Source organism: Biomphalaria glabrata, chromosome 10, assembly GCF_947242115.1.
Source record: "Biomphalaria glabrata chromosome 10, xgBioGlab47.1, whole genome shotgun sequence".
NCBI classification, from domain to species: domain Eukaryota; kingdom Metazoa; phylum Mollusca; class Gastropoda; family Planorbidae; genus Biomphalaria; species Biomphalaria glabrata.
Genome location: NC_074720.1, coordinates 11,323,077 through 11,344,893, shown reverse-complemented (window position 1 = coordinate 11,344,893; position 21,817 = coordinate 11,323,077). Strand labels below are relative to the sequence as shown.

At 36.3% G+C, this 21,817-nt stretch overlaps 2 protein-coding genes across 9 annotated transcripts in view; one reads left to right on the top strand and one right to left on the bottom strand.

Annotated features, from left to right (window-relative positions):
• Positions 1 to 4,243: 4,243 nt before the first annotated feature.
• Positions 4,244 to 8,410, top strand: LOC129928816 (brorin-like). Its single transcript, XM_056045004.1, has 3 exons — positions 4,244 to 4,470; positions 5,142 to 5,283; positions 8,118 to 8,410. The coding sequence occupies exons 1-3, from the start codon at positions 4,369 to 4,371 to the stop codon at positions 8,258 to 8,260; spliced, it is 387 nt and encodes a 128-aa protein (XP_055900979.1). The 5' UTR covers positions 4,244 to 4,368; the 3' UTR covers positions 8,261 to 8,410.
• Positions 8,411 to 10,395: 1,985 nt separating this feature from the next.
• The window catches only part of LOC106051598 (soluble guanylate cyclase 88E-like), a 152,350-nt gene continuing 140,928 nt past the window's right edge, over positions 10,396 to 21,817 (bottom strand). For all 8 annotated transcript variants that reach the window (XM_056044483.1, XM_056044481.1, XM_056044488.1 and 5 more), the window contains 8 exons: positions 20,076 to 20,222; positions 19,181 to 19,327; positions 17,823 to 17,982; positions 16,207 to 16,316; positions 15,207 to 15,296; positions 14,137 to 14,243; positions 12,944 to 13,077; positions 10,396 to 12,550 (listed from right to left, as the gene is read on the bottom strand). In XM_056044483.1, the coding sequence (XP_055900458.1) occupies positions 12,198 to 12,550; positions 12,944 to 13,077; positions 14,137 to 14,243; positions 15,207 to 15,296; positions 16,207 to 16,316; positions 17,823 to 17,982; positions 19,181 to 19,327; positions 20,076 to 20,222 (1,248 nt within the window). In that variant the 3' untranslated portion in view covers positions 10,396 to 12,197. The remainder of the gene's footprint in view (positions 12,551 to 12,943; positions 13,078 to 14,136; positions 14,244 to 15,206; positions 15,297 to 16,206; positions 16,317 to 17,822; positions 17,983 to 19,180; positions 19,328 to 20,075; positions 20,223 to 21,817) is intronic.

Here is a 21,817-nt window from a genome sequence, read left to right as displayed (position 1 = left end):
AAGAAAAAAAAACACTACGTCACACGGCCTAGCTAGAATAAAAATCGCCTTCATCATTACGAGCCTTTTATCGAGTGTTCATAGACATTGGTGCACCGAGTGCGTTCTTTTAGCATTTCATTTAAAGAATTCATTCCATATGACGTCAAAGGAAAAAAAAACCACTACGTCACAAGGCCTAGCTAGACTAAAAATCACCTTTATCAACACGAGCCATTTCTCGAGTGTTCATAGACATTGGTGCACCGAGTGCGTTCTTTTAGCATTTCATTTAAAGAATTCATTCCATGTGACGTCAAAGGAAAAAAAAACACTACGTCACACGGCTTAGTTAGACTAAAATATGTTTTCATTAATACAAGCAATTTTTTCGAGGGTTAATAGACATTGGTGCACCGAGTGCGTTCTTTTAACATTACATTTAAAGAGTCCATTCATATGACGTCAAAGAAAAAAAATTCCATTACCTCACAATAGGCTAGTACCGGTACCATAAAAAAAATGTCTTTATTTACACGAGATATTTAACGAGGGTTCATAGACATTGGTGCACTGAGTTCTAATAGATATTATTTAAAAAGGATCAAAGCCACATTGTTTTTGCGTTTTGTCTGTCAGTCGGTCTGTCCGTTATCTTGATATAAAAAAAACAACTAAAAGTTATTAAAAATTGATTAACCTTTATTTTACGTTTCAAAACATCGCAATAATTTTTAGGTATGAACACAATTGAAAAGTTTATATAATAGATTGTTCCGGATGTTTGTATAAATAGTAAAAGAAAAAGAGAATTTCAGATAAATGTAATACCGTTAATTAAATTTTTTGGATGGTCTCGTATAAAAATTAGATGTACTACAGCCACGTGGAGAGATTTTCATACCTTACTTTGGTGTTTGGATTCTGTTTTCCTTAAAAATCGGAACATAATATTAACGATAATTAGATTTTTTAATGTTTTAGGTAGAAAGTTAAATGTACTGTAAGAGAGTAGTGAGTTAAAATATTTTTCATAAAAATCCGTAAAAACATTATTTCGTAAATGAGAAGATTATTTGTTTATTAATTAGAAGAGGGAGTTCAAACAATTATTTGGCGTTAGTAGATTTTTAAATAAATTCGGAAATTTCTGGCGACGATTTGTAAGAAACAAAATCCGGAACTTTCTTTATCGATTACAAAACTTCTATGTTATGTTTTACAAGAAAATTAAATGTCTAAAAAGTAATTTTCAGTAATCAATTCTAGTAAATTACTTTTTTTAAAAGCCTTATGCGATTTCAAACAATCATTAGGCATAATTCATGTTTTATAAAACAATATCCGGAACATTTTTACACTTAATGAAATATAAGTCAGTATAGAGATTATGATTTAGCATTAATATGCTATTTACATAAAAAACGGAACAACATATTATTGATAATGTGTTTTTGCAACGTTTAAGCATGGAAATTCGGATGGGGGCACTAAACAAAAAATAAATAAAATCTGATTTTTAAAAAAAGTTTAAGGAATTGGTTTAGCACCTGATCATGTTGCGACGTTACGCTACTGCACGAAAATCGCTGCATAAAAAGTCCATTTAAAAAAATGTGCGTGATATTTACATACAAAGTGCATTATTAGCCTTTATAAACAAACAGAAATGTTTTCTTTTAATTTTAGCAGCTAGTTGACCAGAAAAAACGTCTTTAACTATTATTTGTATTTGTTGTAAACATTTCCTGTACATTTTAAAAATATATTTGACTTAGTGATACTGAAAATACACAAAAACTGTCCATCTTTGTTAGCATATTGTAACATTGCCTCCCTTACATTTACGTAATTGTTTTAGAATTGGTGTATTTTTATGAAAAAATCGCTTGCATAATTAATTTTATAAATTAAACGGTTTGCTTTTAGAAAACCAAAAGTAGCCGTTGCACCTAAACTTTTCAAGCCGGATTTAATGATGAAATAATATTTTTCATATCTCTTCTAGTTTTCGAGATCTGAGTGTGACAGACGGACAGACGGACAGACGGACAGACGGACATTTTGCACAAACCTAATAGCGGCTTTTTCCCCTCACGGGGGCCGCTAAAAAAGAAATATGACGTCACATCTAAATCACGACAACGCGACAAGGGAAAAAAATACTACACAAAATAAAATATCCAAAATGACGTCATCGCCTCTAGAAGAAAGCGGCGCTATTTGATTGTGTACATTTTTACAAATATACTGCACAACAAAACTAACGGTGACTGCTAGCAAAGACCAATTTCGTGATAACATCCGACGACATGGCCAACGATGCTTAGAAATTGAATGCTACCAATGAAGTAAACAGATTGTATTCCCTTTGTTTCTCAGTGGTCTGTTGAGAGGGCCTTCGACAGACAGCTCTCCTTTTCTAAAGAGACTTGACAATCTTGTTGACCACAATGACTGGTATCTTCGCTTACCATGATACATCATAGACAGAGACTAGCAGAAATCCTAGCATACTAATATACTATATTATTATCCTTTGAAATGAATTATTAAGAAAGTTTTTTTTATTCCTTTGTCTTTGTCGGTATCAAACAAAATAATTAATTATCATTAGCCTATGCCAATAAATCTTGGCGCAAAGCCTCAACTTGATCAGAGAATGGGTGTGAGAGTTATAAAGTGTACAAACACAGTGAGTTGATATAAGCTTTCTAATGAAGACTTTTTTATTAATATTCATTAATTTTAACTTTTCTATTTATTTTGTAAGGACCTAATGAGCTTATTTAAGCATGTGGCCCGGGGTCAACATTTTCTTCCAGGCCCCTACATATTTTTGAAAGTTTTATTATTTTGTTTAATAGAAAAGGGGGTGGGGTGGTGGTTAACCTCATAATCCAATTGAGGAGGATTTTTAACTCACCCACCCCCTCCCCATTTGGCTGCGCTGGGTGAAGTGATGGCTTAACATTAAAATCTCACCTAAAATAAACAAAATCGAAAAAAAAAAGCAGTCACAAAATTCTCCCCCCCCCTCGCGGGGGAATTTCCGGGGGAGGGGTTGAGCCCTAACCTCCCGGCTACGCCTATGTTGAAGACAATCCATTCCGAATCCAAACCTCCCACAGCGGACATGGTATAAACCCGAGATCACCGAGACGACCGAACGTCCATCGCGCACACCGCACGACCAGGCAGCATTAGTAGCCATTAGTGACCTTTACATTTCAACTGTTATGTTCACAATTTAAACTACATGGTGCCCCTCACCATCAAACTGATGGCAACCTAAACGAGTAAGCTGAATGCGCTCAGTGAAACACAGTCACATTTACTTGAGTACGTGCTGTGACGGTGCTGTAGATTATTTTTCATAAAAATAGTTTCTATTTCAGATCTTGTGGTCTATAGGGCTGATGATGTAAAGGTCATCTGTTTATGTGGCCTACGGTTAACGAGGGTGTCATGTGGCCAGCAGAGGCTCAGAGGCGCCCAAAGATCCCGAAATTAAAAATCCCAGTCTTCCCCAGGGTTCGAAACCCGGATCTCCGATTCGGAAGCCATGCGCTTTACCGCTCAGCCACTGCACCTTCTTTTAGTAACATAATAGACACGAACTCTTGTGATTTTTAACCCCGATCAGTGGCGTACCGTGGAGAGTGCGGGTTGGTAGGGCCACACTATTCTACTGAGCGAAGCCAGCGCCAAATATGTATCAAAAATTACATAAATATCTGATATTTCTGCCATTACATTCGTTAACTTCGCTTACATTATATGTAAGTTTTGTATTACTGGTGACTGTAACTGACTGTTAATATACAAATATGAGTAACATTTTTTCTTGGGAGACGGGGAGTGAGCAACGTTAGGTCCAGGCGCCCTCGGTACGCCACTAACCTCGATACACTGACATGGGTGCTCATTTAAAAAGCGTTGTTTCTAGTCGTTTAGGCCTATTAACCCTGGACTGCGACATTTAGGAAATTAACCAACAATTATGAGGTTTGTCAAGACGTCAAGGAACAACAAAATATTATACTAGTCACCTAATTATTTTTTTGGTCAGCGCGTAAACTCCACAGAGGCTCGCGTGGTCGGCGCTCGTCGTACCTTTAACACCAGATTTAAATGATTAACTATTTTGACTTCTGGATAATTATAGTTTCACAAGGGCAGATATCAGGCGAAATGGGATAAATAAATAATTACAGCTATTATCTCCCTTATGGACTCACGATGCTACTAGGGAGGATGATTAATGCAATGTACACTTAGATTCTAGATCTAGTTGATTTCAGTTCAGAATTACTTCTGTGTAGTATAAATACTACGGTACATTCTGTCAATATGCTACACATTTAAAAAGGGGAAACAGCTTTTGTCATGTCGTCTGCTGGTATTGTTTGTTTAATACTTTTGGCGGCCACCTTTTGCCTGGCTCAAAATGAGAGAAACTGTGTACTGCCTACTGGAGAGATACTAAGGGTGAGTGAATTTAGTCCTACATTTTTAGATCGTTCATAGATTTTATGCGTTGATAAATAAATTCAGGGATTAATCCATGTTGTAGGCCTAATGGACCTCATTCACCAATCGTAAACAAACAACATTTAGCCACGTGGTGCTCTATATCTTCTATATAATTTACGATCTCATGTTTAATTCATGATGGTTGTCACGTGACAGTTTTTTCCATTGTTTGAATAAGATCACGTGACTAAATGTTGTTTGTTTACGATTGGTGAATGAGGTCCATTGCTTCCTGGTTGTGTGGTTAGTTTCCGGACAGGCGTCCAGATGGATATGGATTCGAACTCTGGAAAACACCATTCCCTGACGTCATTCGGGAGGTTTGAGACTTCTTGAAGAAAGTGGAAAAAATATTTCAGAGTTTTATTTCATTCCAACTTTAAAAAGGACTGATTGATTATTTGACACACATCTACCTATGTACATAAAAGCCTATAGTTTTCTCCATTAAAGAATACTTTTTGACTCTATAATTAATAACTCTGAAGTTACTCTTGTGTCATGGACCCAATCTTTAGCTTGCTGGTCTAATCAAAAGGAGTTCATAACAGTGGACATTAATGCTTTTTTGTTTTGTTTTGTTTCTTTCTTCCATAAATGACAACTTTTTGTTTTGTTCTTGTCAGGAAGGGGAGATCACGGATGGTGATTGTCTACCATGTTTCTGTTATCGTGGGAGTCTTGTATGCGCGACTGTACAGTGTCAGTCTACTCCTTGTGTGGACTACGACATCTTGCCTGGTGAATGCTGTCCAAGTTGTCCAAACGGTCAGTATATAAACCTGCATTAAAAAGAAAAATACATATATAATATGAAATTAAAGCGATTAAGGCATTGTATTCGATTCCGAAGATAACAAGTTAATAATGACGTCATTTATGGGGACAACACCGCAAATCACCATCGCTACTCTAAATAGTAGTAACTGTAACACCATCTATTCCTTCAACAATAATTCTATCTGACATAGTGGGCATCTTGCAGGGTCATCAGTGATTCGATTATTTCAGGAATTTGGCCAAAACCCTTTCGCCAGTAATTTAAAGGGCTTGAAATTAATCCATTTTAGGATCTGAAGTCCCCGTAACCACATCTGATATAAACTTTCCACATGTCAATTATGAGTGAGTCTTTTGTGAATGTAGGCCTACATTTTTTTTTTTTGTTTTTATAGTTATAATGTTTTGTTTGATGTAATGCACAAATTGTAAGACAAATTTCCTTACGAGCAATACAGATTATTATTATTATTATTATTATACTTGATACATTACTTAACAATGTCTTAATATATTCAAGTTAATACAAGTTTCTATATAATTCTTCCAAAGTCAGTCATGATTAGATTATACGGACTATATCTCTACATTTGTTTGGAGTATCAAAACATCAGATTCATACTAGTCGTTTTTCCGTCTCTCGCTTTTTTTCTCTATCTCTGACTCTCTCTCTCTCTCTCTTCCTCCTTCTCTCTCTCTCTCTCTTCCTCTTTCTCATTCTTTCCTTCCTTCTCTTTATATCCTTCTCTTCCTCCCTCTTTCTCTTCCTCCTTCTCTCTCTCTCTTCCTCCTTCTCGTTCTTTCCTTCCTTCTCTTTATATCATTCTCTTTCTCCCCCTCTCTCTCTTCCTCCCTCTCTCTCTTCCTCCCTCTCGTTCTTTCGTTCCTTCTCTTTATATCATTCTTTTCCTCCCTCTCTCTCTCTCTCTCTTTCTTCTTCTCATTCTTTTCTTCCTTCTCTTTATATCATTCTCTTCCTCCCTCTCTCTTCCTCCTTCTCTCTCTCTCTTCCTCCCTCTTTCTCTCTTCCTCTCTCTCTTCCTCCCTCTCTCTCTTCCTCCCTCTCTCTCTCTCTCTCTCTTCCTCTTTCTCGTTCTTTCCTTCCTTCTCTTTATATCATTCTCTTCCTCCCGCTCTCTCTTCCTCCTTCTCTCTCTCTTCTTCCTTCTCTCTCTCTTCCTCCTTCTCTCTCTCTCTTCCTCCTTCTCTCTCTCTCTTCCTCCTTCTCTCTCTCTTCCTCCCTCTCTCTCTTCCTCCTTCTCTCTCTCTTCCTCCGCCTCTCTCTCTTCCTCCGCCTCTCTCTCTCTGCATATATAGATGTCACGTAGTGATATAATCGCGAAGGTTTTTTTAATTACATAAACATCAAACAGAACGCTTACATTTCCAGAAATAACATTTCTAATAATACTAACAATAGCCAAAGGAGTTAAAAATAGAGTTGTATTTCTATTTCTTTCATGTATTTGGAGAAGCTAGTTTCGAAGATGATATAAATATAATAATAATAATAATAATAATAATAATAATAATAATAATAATAATAATAGATGGGGACAACATTGACAAGGCTGCTTCCTTAGCATGGCTCAAAGCAGGTCATCTCTATCCTGAAACAGAAGGCTTTGTTACAGCAATACAGGACAGAGTAATTAGGACAAAAAAATACGAGAAACATATTCTTAAAACTCAATATAGTTGACAAATGCCGATAATGTGGAAATGTGGGTGAGTCAATTGAACACTTAATGGCAGGATGTTCAGCCCTATCGGAAACTGCCTACCTTGGTCGCCATAACCAAGTTGCAAAGCTAATACACCAGCACTTGGCTTTGACACATAATTTGATCGGTAAGGACACTCCTCCTTATTATAAATACTCACCACAAGAGGTTCTCGAGTCTACGGATCATCTACTGTACTTGGATAGGCCTATTTTGACTGACAAAACGGTAGATTTAAATCGTCCTGATTTGCTGCTCATCGATAAAAAAGAAAAAGCCGCTACCATTATTGACATCGCCGTACCACTATCTCATAATTAAAAAAAAAACTGAGCTGGAAAAACAACGAAAATATGGGAACCTTGGCTTGGAGATTGTAAGCGTTAATGAAAATTTTCTAAACCAACAATATACTCCATTGCTATATCAACCGAGGGGATAATAACAACTGACCTCATAGATATCTTCAAGGCTCTTGGATTCCTCTTCTTGATTTCTAGATTCATAAATGGGGAATTTCGTTATTACTTTACTTGAGCAAATGTCTCTGGCATCCAATGACTACAGAGTCATTAAACATTCTGAAAACACAATGACGTTTTAACTACCCCATTCCATCGTAACAGAAGGATACAAATTTTGAGAAACATTTCTATTTTCATACCTTAGCCAGTCGAAGTAATAATTGTGTTATTGAACTTTGTTTACTTTTAATCGTTCAAAGCGCTTGGCTTCTGAACCGGGGGTCCTGGGTTCGAACCTTGGTGTAGACTGGGACTTTTAATTTCGGGATCTTTGGGCGCCTGAGTCCACCCAGCTCTAATGGGAACCTGACATTAGTTGGGGAAAAGTAAAGACGGTTGGTCATTGTGTTGGCTTCATGACATTCTCGTTAACTGTGGGTCACAGCAACAGATGACCTTTACATCATTTGTCCTATAGATCGAAAGGTCTCAAAAAGGAACTTTACTTAATCGTTGAAAATAGTAAAAATTGCTTTAGGCTCTCCTGTAGTCTCTCCTGTAGTCTCTCCTGAAGTCTCTCCTGTAGTCTTTTGTTAGAGAAATTAAATGATCATATTATCGTCTTTTCTCCTAGGTCCGAACTGCCTTCTCCCTGACGGAGGAATACTAGCCGCTGGTCAATCCACCACGCTGAACGACGGTCGTACGTGCACCTGTGTAGCTCATGGTCACTATCCGACAGAATTAGACTGTGGTAGCAGATCCTGGCATGGTTAGACACCGGAAACTGGCAAAGGATAACCATTCAGACTCGCATTCAATTATTTTAAGTGATCGACCATACTCAGGAAAATGTTTTTTTTTCTGCAAATGACAGTTAACTTATTTAATATTATAAATATTTTGAACTGTTCTGATTGTCAATCTTAGCAACTGCATTTGATTTATATTAAAGTGTGTTCAAAGAAGATGTGTTGTATAGTTCTTGCCAGAAAAATCTATCAATGAAACAAATTGTTTTTTTTTTATTCCTCAAATCTCTCGACTCTTATGAAACATTTACTCGTCTCTAGTTTATCATCAAGCACCCTGACCATGCTTCTCCATATTTGAGAACCTCTCGGCCTAACTATTATAGCTCAGAGGAGTACATTCCATTGTTGCGTTGGTTCATATTTCGCACACTTCATTTCAAACCTCCACTCACAGTGTCACCCCCCCCCCCCTTTTTGTAGTGTGCTCAGAGCAGTTCAGTGCGCTATCCTTCAATCTCTTATGTGGACCTGTGTGAGAGTGTGTGGTTGTGTGTGTGTGGGGGGGTATCTGTGGGGAAGGTTTCCGTGCCGCATTAAAAGAGGAGCTAAAAATGAGATAGTGTAACATTATTTTGAACTATCCCAGAATTCGTTTTCGAAAATCTGGTAGCAACATGCACTTAAACCGAAGGTTGTTTTTTTTTTTTAATCCAGTTCTTTCGGAAGAGAGACTTTGATTATCTTACGCTCTGACTAACATGGAGTTTGTTTAACAAAGGTTATTCCAGTGCTTATATAATCATTTTGAAAGTAGACCCGTCTTTATATTTCCGAAATTTACACATCTCAAAGGATAGTTATGCGACAATCAATAAAACATTAAAGCATGTCTTTAGATTAATCAATGTTTCTATTTTTGTATCCCATGAGATGTGTTGCGTCAGCGGTGGACATTGAAACTAAGAGTGATGGTTCCTAGCTCAATACACATCGACGATACGTGAGAGCAGAACTGAACACATCGAGCAAACTGGAAGAACACGGACTATGTTGGGATTGGGGGATGAGATTGAAAACAAAATGGTTGTGTTTCTGAACTGAAATGATGAATACGTGTCAGCACTTGGTACTAGGCAGCACTAGGCCCAACATAGCACTAGGTACTAGGCAGCACTAGGCGGCACTAGGTACTAGGCACTAGGCAGCACTACGTACTAGGCCCAAGACAGCACTTGGTACTAGGCAGCACTAGGTACAAAGCAACACTAGGTACCTTAGGCAGCTTGCAGAATACACAGTGCTACATCCTGTCAGAACCAGCAACGCTGCTGATCCCAAACTATTTCGGCACCTGCCATTCCTTTGGACACATCAGCTGACTGCGACAAAACGAACGTGCCCAGGCTTTCATCATATAGGCCCCTATCTATTAATTGAACTATAGTTGTTGATGGAAGCCATAGCCATATAGCCTGATGCGAAGAGACAACTAGACTATCCAGATTTGTTATTATATATGAAGCATGGACTCTTTGTTTTCCTTATCCATTGGCTTAGAACAGGGGTTCTCAACCTGTGGATTGCTACCCCTTTGGGGGTCGAATGAACATTTGCCAGGGGTCGCCTAAGACCATCGGAAATTTCGTTTTTTCTTCTATTTTCATTATAATTATTTTTTGTCATACAATTTCTTAAGTGTAATAATAAACCCATTTGTACCATAGATGGTATGCGTTAAAGATAAAGTTTTTTGTGTGTAATTTAAGCACTAATTAATTTTACACTAAATAAAATTACATAAGGCTTTTGCTATGTAAATACATCATGGATGTCAGATATATACATTTAAAATTTGATTATGATTTTATAACATTAGCAAATTCATATTTAGGGTCTACCTACGCATATGAATGAAAAAAAATTTAGGATTGGGGGTCGCCGCCTAGTGGGGAATCATATTAGGGGTCGCCGAGCTAATAAGGTTGAGAACCGCTGGCTTAGAACTTATATTCACATTTGTATAAACCGAAGAGGGAACCAAATACTTTTCAGACTAAAACAAAATCACTGCTAATTTTATTGAATCACAATTAACGATTTTTTAAATGAATAAATGCGAGCTCCTAATTAGAAAAAATTGAGACAACAAAATAGAAATCTTTATCGAAGCATTCATTCTTTAATCACATTCTTGTGTCTTCTTGAGACGAGATAACATTGTAATACTGGCCAATCACTTTTACATAGGTCAGACATAGAGAAACATCTGATTGTGTATCAGCTAATTAACGAAACGAAACAAAAAGACATTGAAGATGAAAGCAAAAGCAAATGTTACATTAAGGCAGCGATTAAACATGATTTAACGATTTAACACAAATAGTATACAAGCTGCATTTTTTTAAACAAGTCAATAATAAATACTAAAATATTACATGAGAAAAAAAAACTTTTTTTTCCACTGAGCGATATCCCAAAATGATTACAGCAATTTTAGAGTCTAATAAATGTATGGGTTAGTTACATTTACCATGGATCTTGGAGGCTTTGAGCTAATTTGAAATAAAAGCAATAAACAATAGATGGGAACGTAGAAAAAACCATTTTACTTTAAATAATACTATACTCCTTTTTAATCTTCAGGCTCAAAGACAAGCTTTATTGCTAATCATTTTAATACTTAAAATTAAACACATAATCTAATTGTTCATATTTAGCTACAAAACTGATTCCAATCCAAGATACTGAGCGTTGCGATCATAGACATAAATATATTTATTTCTATGGTTGCGATACAAGATATAGGATAAATAAAATAGTTGATAGGTTAGAGATCAAAGTTTATGTCACACTTGAGATTTTCTTTCCTTAAAATAGATTTTTTCTCTAGTTGTTAAGCTCCTACATTAAAAATAATGCTTTTCAGTTTTTTTTTAATTTTTAAAAATAGTTTCTTTTTATTTATGATTATCCAAAGCTAGGGTAAGGAAAGTTATCGCTGGACCAACTGTTGCAGATTCACAATTTTCTCTGATTTTATAGTCTAATTGGGTAAAAAAGTTTTGACTATTAGAATGAACGCGTATGCGAAATAAAACAAAATGATAAACATTTTCAATTTTGACAATTTTAATTGTTAAGGTCTCAATCATAACTTCATAACCATGTACAAAAAAATCTTCTCTTGTAAACGCTGTTAGTTTTAAACAAAACTAAAAAAGATGCTAACAACCATTGACCTTATAAAGAAAATAATTAAATGTACCCATTTTCTCCAAGCCAACGAGGCACATTATGATCACCTTTGTCTCAATATAAAAACAAAACAATGTTTAAATATTGACCAGTTCAGTGTTGTTGGCCTTCACTAAAGTTTTGATTCAAAAAATCTCGCGGTAACTGGAGAATCTATTTGTGATGAAAGAGCTCATCAAAAAAAGAGGACCAATGAAAACTTATCTTTCAAATGGAATATATTTTGAAATAAATAACAGATTTTGCTGGACCTTTTTTATGAAGTAAAAATCAAATTGAGTTCAACAATCGTTTAGTTTTGTCAACGGTTTGTCATCAGTGTGTCGGTCTTGTGTCAGTATGTCATTGTTTAGGCTTTTGTGACACACGTATCAAGTTAGTAACAACAGTTATTGCAGTTTGCATACGAGAATGCCAATGAATGTGTAATGTGTTAACTATTTCGCGAATGTGTCACTATCAGATGAATGTGTAATGTGTTAACTATTTTGCGAATGTGTCACTATCAGATTGTCAGCTATAAGGATAATTTGTCAGCATGTGTTTTAGGTGTCATCAATTAGGCTAGTGCCCCCATTGATGTGTCAGTGTGTCAACTATTTTAATAATGTGCCGTATAAAGATTATTAATGATGTCTGCCAATGCTGTGTTAGTGTCAAAACGTGTTGATTTTTATAACAAGTGTATTTATTCAGGTTTTTTTTCAGTTTGTAACTTTTGAAGGTTCTGGTAACTCTGTAGGTTTGATGGGCTCAACAAGGCCTCTGGTCAACTCTGGAGACTTGATAGGCTCAGCAAGACCTCTGGTCAACTCTGGAGACTTGATTGGCTCAACAATGCCTCTGTTCAACTCTGGAGATTTGATTGGCTCAACAATGCCTCTGGTCAGCTCTGGAGACTTTATAGGCTCAACAAGACTTCTGATCATGTCTGGAGACTTGATTGGCTCAACAACACCTCTGGTCATGTCTGGAGACTTGATTGGCTCAACAAAACCTCTGGCCATGTTGAGATCAAAATTACTTTTGGCCATGCTGGCAGAGATTCTTTCGTCCTCTGTAGAACAAAAGTATTTGGCACATTATATGCACAATCAATACAAATAAAACAACACTATAGCTCTTGCTCAGTCTACTTCTATTTGTGGTTGCCACATGTAAGAATTTTTTTTTTCTTATAAAAGTAAATGATTGCACATTAAAGTAATCAGAAAAAGAGTCTACACAATATAGCTAGTTCACGATAGCACTTCTATCATTTTGAATTTTGCTTTATATAGTTTAAACGGGAAAGCTCTATTGCAAGCATATTTTTGGAATCATTAACTCAGCAGGACAAAAGTGCATGTAAATTCTTAAGTCAGAAAGTGACATTTAGAAACAGGACTGAGAGGCAACAGATATTTCCAAAGTCAGATACGTTCATTTTATTTTTTACATGTAAACTCACCGTCATCAAAAACTGAGCTTAAAGTCAGCTCCAACTCTCTCTCGTCCTCATCATTCAAGTCTGAGATGGTGATAAAATTTGAGGCTGATGTAGAGTTATGGAGACCATGCAAGTCGTAAGGATTTTCTGTGGATCTGAAATGAAGGAAGAAGCCATCATTTTTTTTTCATTGTTAAACTCTTCTTTTTATGTTAAACTCTTCTTTTCAGAGTTAAACTGTTCATAATAGGATGACACATGCACTTGGCACTCTTGAACACATTTCTCTGGCCTAATGCAATAGAACTCTAACATAAAACACATGGCACTGAATAAAGATGAACTCACAAACATACAAGCTTTTGCCAATGGTTTTTATTTGTTAATAGTTAAATATGGAGTCCAAACCTAGATATTTTTTTTGTTTTGAAAATTATGTTCAGAACTTAACCTATCGAATATCAATCAAACCGAGTCAAATAATTTTGACACATAAATCTGATGAATATTACTTTTGATAACACAACTTCAACATAATGTAAATATAAATAAAAAATATTATAATAAAAATAAAAACACACAACTATACTATATATCATAATATTTAAGAACAACAGCATTGTCTTACTTATCTGATATATATCTATAGTATAAAGCAGAAAGTAAGGCATGTGTATGTATGTATGTATATATGCCCCAATAAAAATCAAAACAGTTTGACCAATCTTGATAAAACTTTTCCTTAGAGCATGGCAGAGACCTTAGTGTATGTTTAATGTCCCTCCCACTGTACTTCCACAACCGGAGTGCCCTAAAAGTAGACAAAAAGTACCTAATAGTATCTCTTTTAAAGAATGAAACTTTTTGAGAAATCGGGTAAACCCATTTTCACAGTATGTTATAATGGATATGAATATGTCGGCTGAACGGGTAAACCCATTTTCATACTCTACTTTCATTTTCGTGGCAAAATATGCACAAATGTGAAAGAAATATTCTCCAATCTGACATAGATCTAAATTCAATCCAGTAGATCAGTAATACCCAAACTAAGGCCTGCAGGCCGTGGGTCAAATCCGGCTAAGAAAAAAAAAAGATAACAAGAATTATTTCATTTTAATGCAAGCAAGCAGACAAAACAGAGCTCTGAAAAGTTAAATTAGTAAAGAAATTATGCCCTAACAATGAACAGAACAAATGTAAGTAGGCCCTACCCTTGTCTTCTCTTCAGATGTTCTGCTCTGAATATCCTGCACATTGTCCTGGTGGACTCTTCTCCTTTCTTTCCCGCTAGCCAGTAGGTCTTCATTTCACCTTTACCCTGGGGAGAGATTTGCACGATACACAATAGACTGTAGAATGTAGAAACTAAAGAATTATAAGTAGATAATTGTAAATATATAACATTGAGTAGGGAGTAGTAATAATACCACCAACTAGATGCAAACATTAGAGCAAAGACAGAATTCGATAAAGCTAAAGATTTTCTAAGATTATATAGGATTGTGTGAATTGTATAAGATTGTGTGGATAAGATTGTGTAGGGCTGTAATGTTAAATGCTCTCATAAGATCTCAGGCAGTCTTCTGCTGTCATCAAGTCTAGTTAGGTACAAACTGAAGCAGCTGAAATCGTCAGCTGGTATCTCGTAGGTAACCTATGACCTCCATGCATTTGTTATTGTTGCCTTAGGGTTAGGTTCATATCCAACCCGCAAAGCATTGCTAGCTGGTCCCTCAAAGCTTCCACCAACATTAAATGATTAAGCCTTAGAGGCTTGGTTCCATTAGATTTGTTGAACTTTTGTATTGATGCCTTAAAAAGTTATAAAGTCCAATGGCCAAGAAAGGTTGAGAACCATTGTTCTAGTTCATGAATGAGAAATTTCAGAAAGCAAGAGTCCAACATCTCAGAGACACTATCACAGGAAGTTTAGTTGTCATAGCCTTGTGGCCTTAACGTAGCGCCTTGGGGAAATGTTACTGGAATCAGATAGGCTAACAACCGATAACAAACCTAGCCCACTCCAGGTTATCTCTGTGGAGATGTGGAGTCAGATGTGGTAAAGAAAAGTGAGGCCTGATGACACAGTTTAGAAGACCACAGAAGATGTGGCTTCAGGACAGTTCAAATGGATGGCCAAGATCATCATTGAAAACTCTAGATCTTTACTTGACACGTGATATGATGCTTCACCTGATATTAAATGTTTTTTCATTGTGTTTTGTTATCATATCAAACAAATGGCAGACATTAGATCTATGCATGTCTTGTGATTGATTACCTTGACATTAATCCTGCCCCTGTAAACTGTGGTGTAGTCTGAACCTTTAAGACAATCGTGACAGGGCTGTGTTAGATGTATTCTACCTGGCTTTGAAAAGAAAACATAAAAACATTTACATAGAAAGAAATGGAAACAAAATTAAACTAAAGAAAAAATCAACAAAATTAATATTGTTTCTTTTAAATAACCATTTAAGTTATTCTTTATTGATTCAAATTATTTTTTCTATCATTTGGTTCCACCATTTAAAAAAAGTTGTAATTGCAAAAACCTAAACAATAAGTTGTGTACGTGAGTTGTATCTAGATGAGGGCACCAGAGCAACATGGCGCTCGGGTGGAAACGATTGTTAGAGGAGACTATTTGGCCAATAGAGAAGCAAAACAGAACTCTCCATAGACCAAGTACCTTGCACTGGTCTAGGTCCACACACTGTTTTATGGGCGTGTTATAGTGAACACCTGCACGGCTGATGTGTTACAGAACAGGAGTATGAGTACGGGGCTAGACTCGGGCCTTAGGCCTCGCCTTTAGCTTGAGCATCATGAGCCATGAGTTCTTAGAGTCTTCAATTCAACTCTTACGACAGTCTCAAAGGTCAGGGCAACTAGTAAATCATGCCCGTAGCAAATTAATAGATTTATATTTAATCCCTGCATTGTGAGGTTTGATTGACCAAGTGTTATTTTAAGCGTTGAAAGAATTAATTATGAAAACTAGACACATCATTCTTTTATTTTAAAAAATATTTGTAAAAAAAAATCAACGCTGGACAACAGTAGCTCCCATTAGCTAAATTATAAGATGATAGCTTCTTCTAACATTAAATACAATTTTATAGTTGAAGCTTTTTTTGAAACAAGCCAAAACATAATACATTCTAAGTAATAGTAAGAATAAGTTGAGATTGCACTTTGTGTGCAATACAAGGCGAGTAAATGAGCGCTTCATTTATTTTCTGTCAAGTAATATTTGGCAAATGTGGGTCGAAACAAACCTCACTGTTTGTCTGCATCCTGGCTGCTGTGTTCACTGTGTCTCCAAACAGGCAATACTGGGGAGTTCTTTTACCCACAATTCCTGCCACCACACTGCCAGTGTGCATGCCTGATGATAAAGTAATTAAGAAAAGATAATAAAAACAGAAGATGACGCTAAAAAACAACATTCAGAGGAGGTAATCGAGCACTAGAGAACAAAGTTGACCAGTGTGAAAAACAAGTTACGTCCCTTTAATTATCAACAGCTATCGTGACAGCTGGCATAGACTGACTGAGATTGATGGGACATAATCAGAACAAGAGATTTCAAAAATCATCTGAATACATTTCAAGAATCCTGGACAACATTAATCAAGGCTGGAAAATGTGAAAGAAGGCAGTGTCGTTCTTCAGACATTGAAGCTGATATTCAATCGTTATTTCGGGAACTCAAGATACTTGTGTGGTATCCGTCTGTAAATGGTGAATGACTTATAAGATCAAACACCAAGTAACTCTGAATGTCTACGTCTAATCAAACGATCAATAGAGGTGACAAAAACACATCGCAGGGTTAAGATCAGGGCCGGAGTTACGGCAGTGTAGACAATGGCGCTTCACTAGACCTCAAACAGAGGCCTCCACAAGCTAAAAACAAGCAATATATAGAAAAAAATACTTCTATAAAAATATCAAAAGGCAAGAATTCTACATCTCTCAGTACTGTAAGATTTATTTCTCCTTTTTGATATAAAACAAAATAAATCACCACTACTTCATTAACTAAATGGTTATGTTTCTGATTGATTCATGTTTTGTTACGAAATAGAAATAATGGTGAATAATTGTGCAAAGTCCATCAGAGAATGGAAAGTGGGAGAAATAAATCAATCCAAATTGTAACCAAACATCGTAAAAATGAAAACATATCAAACTATGCATATGCTAAATATGAACAAAAAGAAGTAAACATTAATTAAATGTTTACATGTGTACATGTACTCCTCGCATTGAGATTATTTTCATTAAAGTCTTCAAAAACATACTGCACAGGATATCCACTAACTTAAAATCTGAAACTTGGTCACGATGGGACGGAGGGAGACAGCTTGGGGTGGAAAGTAGAACAACAAAAAGTTTTTCTAAAAATGTAGCAAATGAGTCTGACAATTTTCCGGATCCAATCAAGTCTGAGGTACCAAAGTATGAATAGCATGTTTGAACATGTTGAAATATTAGTCATTGTCAGCTGGTAAAGTGACATATTAGCCTCTAGTAGCGAGAGGTAAGCTAAGTACTATATGAGCAGCATTGGGTTTTGTGTTATCACAATGATGGACTGTTGTGACTTAGACATCCAGAGACTAGAAGGTGTGAAGGAAAAGAACAGATGTGGCCCAGGTGAACAGGGTGTGGCCCAGGTGAACAGCTTTTTTTTTTCCTGCTTCTCTTAGAGAACTAACAAAACAACAACACTATTGCAATTAGTTATCTTGATTTAAATAAGGAGGCATTTAGTATTAAAGAATAAAAAATTATTTTGAATTCAGTGATTATTGAAATTAGACATTGCAATTATAATTACTATTATAGTATATCCTTTTGACTAGAAAACACTTAAAGAATATCTTACCTATTCTGACCTGCATCCCAGCACCTGTGATTGGATTTTTGACGTACATGGCATTCTCTACCAGCTCTATGGCTAGTCCCGCCACTTTCTGGGCATGCTCTGGACATTTGTCTGGCACCCCACCAGCAACCATGTACACCCCATCACCCAGTGTCTCCACCTGTAACCATAAAGTAATAAATCTAGATGCACATTCTCCATTTTGTATTGCCCGCAGAGTTATAACTGTATGAAGTAAATTTCTCTGTTGGACAAAGTCATTGCTTTTATTTTAAGAAAACAAAAGAGCTAACAAAGGGGAAATAAAGTTTCTCTGTATGACTTATAACACATCACTCAAATGAGGCATCATACATGGGTCACAATGACATAATATTTCACAGTGACATGAAGGGTCAATTCCTGTATACCTTCTTACTATATTTTTTCTAAAACGCCATTAGTTTTCAATGCTGAATTGGTAAATGTGTTAGCCTGATGTCCATAGAAACGATTTTAAAAAGGTAAAAAATAAAAAAATAAACTTTTTGTTTTTAAAAAAACGCTAATATTGCATGAAATTGTATTAATTATTTTAAATCAATAATGTAATTATTTTTTTTATAGTTATAGATTTACATTAATAAATTACTGCTGTTGAAAAAAAAGTTTCTCTTTAGCCCAACTTTCTTGTTTGTTGGAATGCTCAGTGCGCTATAGTCCAATCTGAGAGAAGGTATCAATGCCTATTTTTGAAAACGTTGCTGAGTCTGAATTCGAGCCTCCACGATGGAAGGCCAACACGTAAGCCCCTGAGCTATACAAGTACATATAAAAATAGAAGGTTTTGTCTAAAAAAAAAGTCAAGGTTAAAAATTTTTAACAAGCGACCTAATTCTCTATACAATGCTTATATCCCCTTAACTTAGAATATATCTATATACTTGGAACAAAACTAATTAATACTGTGGGAAGCTTTGGTCGAGATGCTAAGTACTCCTTAATTTGGCTTGGCTTGGTTTGGTTACCTATGAAGAGGGCTTGAGGTTCGACTCCCGACTCGTGTTGACTGAGGGCTTAAAGGCAGCACGGAAAACCCCCCACTGGTCCACAAATGAGATTAGAACGTAGCGATCTGAGCATGCTATAAGTGCTGATGTGGTTCTATATAAAAGCTATATTTCAAAAAAATAATTACTATTTGTTTGTTTATTTATTGATTCGTGAATAATGAATAATTTTGTAAAATTTCAACTTGATCAGAGATTGTCAATACGGAGAAGAAAAAACGTGTACAATATTTCACCCTGACAGACAGACAGACAGAGTTGATATAAGCTTTGTAAAAAAATACACACACCCAGTGTGTGAAGTTTTACCTTAAACAATTTATATCTGTCCACAATTTTATCGAACACCTCCGTCACGTTCTGGATGCACTCTACAACTTGCATAGGCGTCCCCTCCGTACAGATGTCTGAGAAGCGCACCAAGTAACTGAACAAAATTGTCACTTGAGGAAACGACTTGTAGGGAAAAAAAAAAAAAATTCTCAGAATTAAATAGCAGACACACACATTGCTCTATTATGTTTCTGATACTAAATATATTAACTAAGAAAGTATCATATCTAGATGGACTACATTAGAAAATTAACTCTACAAGTTAATAAACTGTTATATTCAAAGAAGGAGTGTTAGTAAAGAACAGAGTACGTTGGTCAGGTCGTCTTGAAAGAACGGCAGAAAACAAAGGAGTAAAAATTATATACAGGCAAAAACGAAAAGGCAAGGCGACCCAAAGGCAGACCCCGAATGCGGTTGAGATGGATTGATGATTTGGAGGCAGATCTACAACAGCTTGGGGTTAGGGCATGGAGGCGAAACGTCAAGGACAGATCTGAGTGGAGGGATGGGCTGTAGCGCCACTGGGATGGATGGATGGCTTAGAAATATGATATTTAAAAAATTAGTCTATTTAATAAAGTAGTTTACTGCCTTTGATTTACTGACATGCTTTCACAGACATATGTGGAGTGTATTAAACTAATCTTTTGTCTATTGGAGGGTTTGTCCTCCTCTGAGTGCTTTGTGTCTGGTAACCCTGTTTCACCCCAATTTATGATACTTCAAAGGCGACATTGATAAAGCGTTGTTTCAAAAGTAAAAAAAAATTAAATGAATAAAATATTGACCAAGTCTTTTTTTTTAATCTTCATGGTACAATAAAATTTGTGAGAAAAAAACTCTAAAAATGTCGACAAAACTTAACCACCTCACATGTGGACACCGCGTTATCTCCCTGTTTCAAGCGATCAGCAATGCTCTTGGTTAACATGGAGTTGATCAAGTTCTCGCTCTGTTGTCTGGCTTTGTCCAGTTTCTGTAGAGTTTCTTCTATTTGCTTGGACCAGGCAGTTTGCTGCAGTATAAAGATAGAAAGGGGAGATAAGAATATATAAATAATAGTGGCAAGTCTAGCAATGATCTACTTCCCCTTGTCTAGGACTAGAAGTGAACAATTGCTCTTACTCTGTATCGATCTATTTCTCTTGCAGTTTGTTTTTCATCTCGTAAACTCTCTTGGTTTAACTATGGGTTTACCTTATGGTATCACATATAACCCGCGGGTTATATACCTTTCAACAAACGGATGGCAACTGTGTGGGGTATACAAAGGTGGGGGGTTCGCAAAATGTATTTTATCCATAAACATAACATAACGGAGACTATGAGCACACCGGTGTGTCTTTATTATACCTCCTATAGTTGGCTGTGTGGTTGTGAACTGTACCTTAGGAAGCTTTATGAACATCTCATTCTAAACTTCAAGAAAACCAATAGCACTGATGATAGTAGGACTACTTTATGTACCGGTAGTTTGAAGCAAATCACGGTTTGCCGTAAGCGAGGTGCGGTTTGTAGGAATTATTTTTTTTTGTATTTATTTAGTAATTTGTGCGGGGTATTAGCGTGTGCGGGTTATACATGTTTTGTGAGTATATGCGCGAAAATACATAGACATAATTGATATACTTGGAACATAGCACTGACAGTCCTCGGTGTAAGTTACGTGGTCGTTCTGCTTTGTCATTGTTAGCTTAACACACGCCTCATCATCAGAACGAGGTCAGGATTATACACTATAGCTTATCAACTAGTAAATTGGTGTCCATATTTTTTTTTCCGGTCCTGAGACCAAATATATTTTTAAAGGCGTTTCACGGCCCGCTTCATTGAAAACAGTTGTCTGGTCCAAGTGAACCTTCGTTTTGTTCTAAGAGAAGTTTTGAGAGGGCCGGATAGAGCCAGTGGGCCGAAGGTTGGGTATTACCTTAATAGCACAAGAGTTCAAACTGGGTTCGCAGACTTCAGGTAAAAAAAAACTCACCCCCTTTTTTTTAATTGAAGAGGTATTTTTTTAGCTTCAAATTCAGCTGAAGAGGAATTTAAACTCAAAACACCTTTGGCTACGCTCATAGAATTTTTAGTGTGTAATTTTTTTTTATATTGAAGAGGTAGTTTTTAGCTCTAAACCTCCCTGGAGGGGGAGGGGGGTTAGACACAAAACACCTCTTAGCAACGCTCATAGAATCTGGTCACTGTTGTATGGATAGTCTTATATTGCAGAGGGGTTTTATCTTAAATTTTGGAGGGGGTCTTAAGATCAAAATCTCCTTTATCTATGCTCTTAGAATTTGGGAATAGTCGTTTGCATTCTTTTTTTTTTTTTTTGGTTTCATTTTATAGAAGAGGGGGGATTTAACTGTAAAACCAATTGGTAGGGGGTTTTAAACTTAAAACCCTCTTGGCTGCGCTGGTGCAAGGGATGGTTGAGTAGTAAAATCTCACCTAAAATAAACAGAATCAAAGCAAAAAATCACTTAATTCCGATCCCCCTGCGGGGGGGGGGGGGGGAAATCTCATTTCGGGGGGGGGGTGAAATCCAACACACCCTGGCTACGCCCATGATCTATAGTATCTCACAAATATTTCTGTTTGTTTGCTGAAAGACAC

What these genes read in the sequence shown, in the direction of transcription:
- LOC129928816 (XM_056045004.1), top strand. Translation starts at nt 4,369, where the DNA reads ATGTCGTCTGCTGGTATTGTTTGTTTAATACTTTTGGCGGCCACCTTT. An exon ending in CTACTGGAGAGATACTAAGG is followed by an intron (nt 4,471 to 5,141) that starts GTGAGTGAATTT and finishes TGTTCTTGTCAG; the next exon opens with GAAGGGGAGATCACGGATGG. An exon ending in CTGTCCAAGTTGTCCAAACG is followed by an intron (nt 5,284 to 8,117) that starts GTCAGTATATAA and finishes CTTTTCTCCTAG; the next exon opens with GTCCGAACTGCCTTCTCCCT.